This window comes from Nestor notabilis, unplaced genomic scaffold, assembly GCF_000696875.1.
Source record: "Nestor notabilis isolate BGI_N333 unplaced genomic scaffold, ASM69687v1 scaffold21723, whole genome shotgun sequence".
Taxonomy (NCBI): domain Eukaryota; kingdom Metazoa; phylum Chordata; class Aves; order Psittaciformes; family Psittacidae; genus Nestor; species Nestor notabilis.
Window position 1 is genome coordinate 2,396 of NW_009923579.1, and position 4,368 is coordinate 6,763.

Here is a 4,368-nt window from a genome sequence, read left to right on the forward strand (position 1 = left end):
AAAGCCAGTAAAATCCTTTCAAGATTGCCAATTGCCTCCCGGTTATATCAGAGACTCGAATGTGCTTTCCCAATACTGTAGCTCTCACACGCAAAGTGTTCCTTGCAGTGTGAGCAAAGCTCAAACAGGCGGCATCTGCAAGGGTCGAACCAGTTTAGAAATTTAACAACCATATCATGAGTGCATGAAACACAATATTTTCTTTATAGTATTTATAAATATATCATACAATACTGTTTCCTGTTATGTCATATACCAATATGGCATTGTACAATAAGCATAATGCCATCTGATTCTTACAAAAGCGAATCATTTAAACAAGTCAGTAAATAAAACGGTAATACCCGCTTTTAGGCATACAGATTGTAAAACTGAAGTTTACTTTTCTTTTGATCGGTTCTGCGCAGCAACAGAGGAGTAAAAGATGCAACATAAGAATCAAAATGGCTAATACGCAAAAATTGTTATTCACAGTGACATGGCTACATATATGCATTATTCTATGCATATTCTTTCCGTTTTGTTGGATTTCAAGATGAAAAAGCACTTGCTTTCTACAGGTTCACAAAACAGCATAAGAACAATAACAATCGAAGAGAACGCAATGGAGGAGTTAGTCTGGATTAACAAACTACTTCCCGGGATTTGGATCGACTTCTGGAGACTCCCAAGTCCAGATGATGGGGGACGGAAACAACTCCGCATCACTCAGAACAAGGTGAAGGTGTAACTTTTTGTTTGCTTCCCAATCCTCTGAAAACAATTTACATTTCAATCTTGCGTTTCCATTAACGTCCATCCTGAATGTCACCTAGTCCGCCTTTTATAGCCAAGTTCAGTGTCACTACAAAAGAAAGCAATTTGGACGAGAGTCACATGGATTAGCATCTATAAAGCTGTAATGGCATGGAGAGATCTATATAAAGGAGGGGCGGGGGTGGTAGCCTGGTTGGCACATCAACCAGATGAAGTGGCTGAGGAGCCATTTATCGATGTTTTCCGCGCTCTGTTGGTAAAGGAGGACTGGTGGTTACTGCTGGGGCTGCTGCTGGTGCCGTTCATGGTGCTGGAGATGTGGGGGAACTGGGGGTGAGGAGACTGGACCGGTGTACTGGGGCTGGGCAAACAGGAGGAGGTGGAGGGGATGCCTCCCGCTGGGCTGCTCGCCTTGTCGCTCCCAGAGTCACTTTCCAGCTCCCCGCTATTATTCAAGCCTTCCCTCTGGTGACTGATCTTCATCCTCTTGCAAGTAGGTCGGACCCGGTATTTCAGGGGGAGAGGCCCATTCTGCAAGGCAAAGGGCAGACCCTGGTAAGCACCCTCCCCGGGCCAGGCCCCGCATCCCCCAGGAGGAGGCACACTGGAGACAGATACTCACCCTCCTCCAGGTATAGATGTAGGCAATATCCATTAGGGTGTAGTAGTCCTTCAGAGGCTCCTCTTCGTACATCACATCAATCTGTTCAAGACATGAAACCGTGCATTAGGGAGCACCCAGGCATTTACCCCTGGCATATGAGCGCTCTGAGGTGAAAGCAGCCCCGCTGTTACATATGTCAGAAAGCTGGGGGGAAAATAAAGCTATACTAAACCCAGCAGGGAATAGGGAGTTTTCACATCTATTACATAGATATGAAGGAGCAATTTCTTGATAGCTAGATATTTACAGCATTAAGAAATTACAGAGTGTCACCAAACTGTCTGGATAGATATTTTAAAAATAATGTCAGTAATCCCATCAACATATTGCACACACCAGAAATACTTGCTGGAATTGGCTGCAATGAGAAAACAAGTGCTCACCAGCATCAGCAGGCTTAGAATAGCAAGGCTGGTTACAAAACCAAAAATCCCTCTTTCCCCATAGGTACCTGGAAAGTGTTGGGTATATCCATTTTACTCCGCAGGAACTTTCTTAGATGCATCACTGTCATTGCTGCTGGGCAGCGCAAGTATCTTTTGTCATTCACCTAATGGCATAGTAGAGAAAGTCAGTCTACTGAGATCAAGCCATTACTCCCACCAAAGGTGCATTCTCACATTTTACATAATCTGTTAGAAAAACGCACTTTATTTAATGATGAATTCTAATATAACAATTTCTGCTGCCTTAGAAGGAACAACAGAAAGGAGTGATAAATCAGGGTTCCAGATACAGTAACTTAAAATGCAACTAATTGTTTACCTAAAGATTTGTATGTAATACTAAATGCCTTTTCAGGATATACATGCATTACATAGTAATTTTAAAAATTAATATATCTATTAAAATACTATTTTATTGCAGAATTTGACAAAAAACATATTCTGCTTTAAAGTTAATACTGCAGGCATTTTTTATTTTACAAAGTTGCTTGCATATACAGCTGTATGAAGATGTTTTACCTCTTCTGTCCCTAGCGCCATGACAGGAGGTGTGCTTCTCATGTTCTAGATACACATACCTAGGTCTCTTTCTCAGCTCCAAACCTGCCCCAAAAATGTTTGTGTGTTATGTTTCCCCTAGAGTAAAGGAAAGTTATTTACCTCTTCCTTTGATTTTTCTTTCTCCTTATTTCCTTTCCGTTCCAGTCTGCGAGAAGAAATAAAACAATTACCACAAATAATAAATAGAGCTGCTCTCAGCCAGGTAAACATAAAATATTGCCATTCTGGAACTTGCCTATTCTGGTCAAAGAATTCAATGGATAAGCTTATTATCTCGTCGTCTGTTATAATTCTTTTGTCTTCGTCAGCCACTTCTCCCCTGTCTTCATTAGAGCCATTGGCAGCTGCGCAGAAATTTCCACAATAATTTACATTTTGAAATTCAAATCAGGAAGAATGGCAATTCTCAGTAACAAGAAAAAAAAAAAAAAAGAAGAAAAAAGATCTCCATAGTAAGATTATGAATTAAATCTACCTAACTGTTAAAACAAAAAACTTTTATCATGCTGGATTTACTTCTTAAAATCATGTCACGGTACATGACATCATTTGTAAGTCAAAAAGGAAAGAGCAAAGCATCTAGGTCAATGCTACGTTTATGGAAGTGCCAAACGAGAAGCTTTTACCATCAGCCGACGGATGAGCAGCATAAAAATCCCTTCTTCTTTTCATTTCATCTAGATGGAAAAGCATAGATTGTTCTTTTAGTATTTACTCTGTAACTCCTGGCATTGACAGAGGATAGCAGGTCTGGTTTAGCTTTTCTGATCTTGAGAAAAAGCCCGATTTAACTACTTACTTTTGAAAAGGCCTGGTACTAGCTTGTATACAATATCTTGGAGAGTTTTATCTGACCTGGAAAAAAAAAGAACAACCCCAAAACACAAAAGTAAGCAGGTGAAGGGATATTTTAGTCCAAGAAGCAGCTCCTCATTTATAATCCTTCAGAGCAATGAGGCATCTTCTACAAAGTGGGAGGCTAGTCATAAAAAGTTAACTTACAAGAGCTTGTAATCAAACTAACACTGCTCTAAATACCGCTATAAACCAAAACTCATCTCTGCTACCACAACTGAAAAAGAACTCTCTCGGACTGAAGGAAGGCCTTAAAAACTACGTCTCCTCCCTAAAACATAACGAGAGCAGAAAGTATCATTGACAGGAAAAATAGCTCTGAAGGGAAAAGCATGCTTTAAAGGCTTTTGCCTCTTAGCTTGGGAAGTTTCAGCAAGACTTTTCATGACTAGGGGCTATGGCAGGAGCAAAGCTTGTTTGGGAGACAGAGAAAGTGGAGGTAAAAACTGTCGAGTTGGTCCCCATGAGAATGGGGGAGAGGGCAGAGGCACTGCGTCAGTGCCTGGCGTATGCAAAAAAGGACCAACAAAAACTTTCTGACTCGCATCCAGAGAAATCTTCAATTTCAGTCAATAGCAACACTCCAAAGAGAGAGCATACACACGAGTTAGCTTGTAAATTGACAAGTCCTTTCAGATTTAAATCGCAGACAGAGAGATAACATCGACAGGACTACCGCTGGTCTGCCCATATAAAAGGGAGTAAGAGATGCGGGATGCACGTTGCATCTTCCTCCTACCTTATATTCAAAAGCGGTCGAGTTTTGTGAACTTGGACATCGCAGATGGGACAATACTTGCTGGTCTCCAAGTAACGTACGATACAGGTCTTACAGACTGCAAGTCAAACACGAAAGCAAGGGGTTTTTTTAGTGGTGGCCGAAGGTGCCGCTCAGCCGTGCATAGATCGAGGTGCGATTTTCTAAACTATGCAAGCTAGAGCAAATCGTCCATTGTCAGCAGCGCGCTGCTTAAGCTAAACAAATACCCAAATAAGCTGCAATTACCATGAAAAGGAGACGCTTAGAGTACATATATTATTACTTTAACAAAGACCGTAGGGCCGTCGTCAGAAAAAACGGCACCG

The 4,368-nt window shown here is 41.3% G+C and overlaps 1 protein-coding gene across 1 annotated transcript; it reads right to left on the bottom strand.

Moving 5' to 3' along the window:
• Positions 1–464: 464 nt before the first annotated feature.
• Positions 465–4,118, bottom strand: BMI1 (BMI1 proto-oncogene, polycomb ring finger; the record flags this gene model as incomplete). Its single annotated transcript, XM_010012231.1, has 8 exons — positions 465–1,287; positions 1,379–1,459; positions 1,872–1,970; positions 2,527–2,572; positions 2,663–2,771; positions 3,054–3,104; positions 3,227–3,282; positions 4,022–4,118. Coding segments are annotated over 8 exons (869 nt in total), but the record flags the coding sequence as incomplete, so codon positions are not given.
• Between the last annotated feature and the right edge of the window lie 250 nt (positions 4,119–4,368).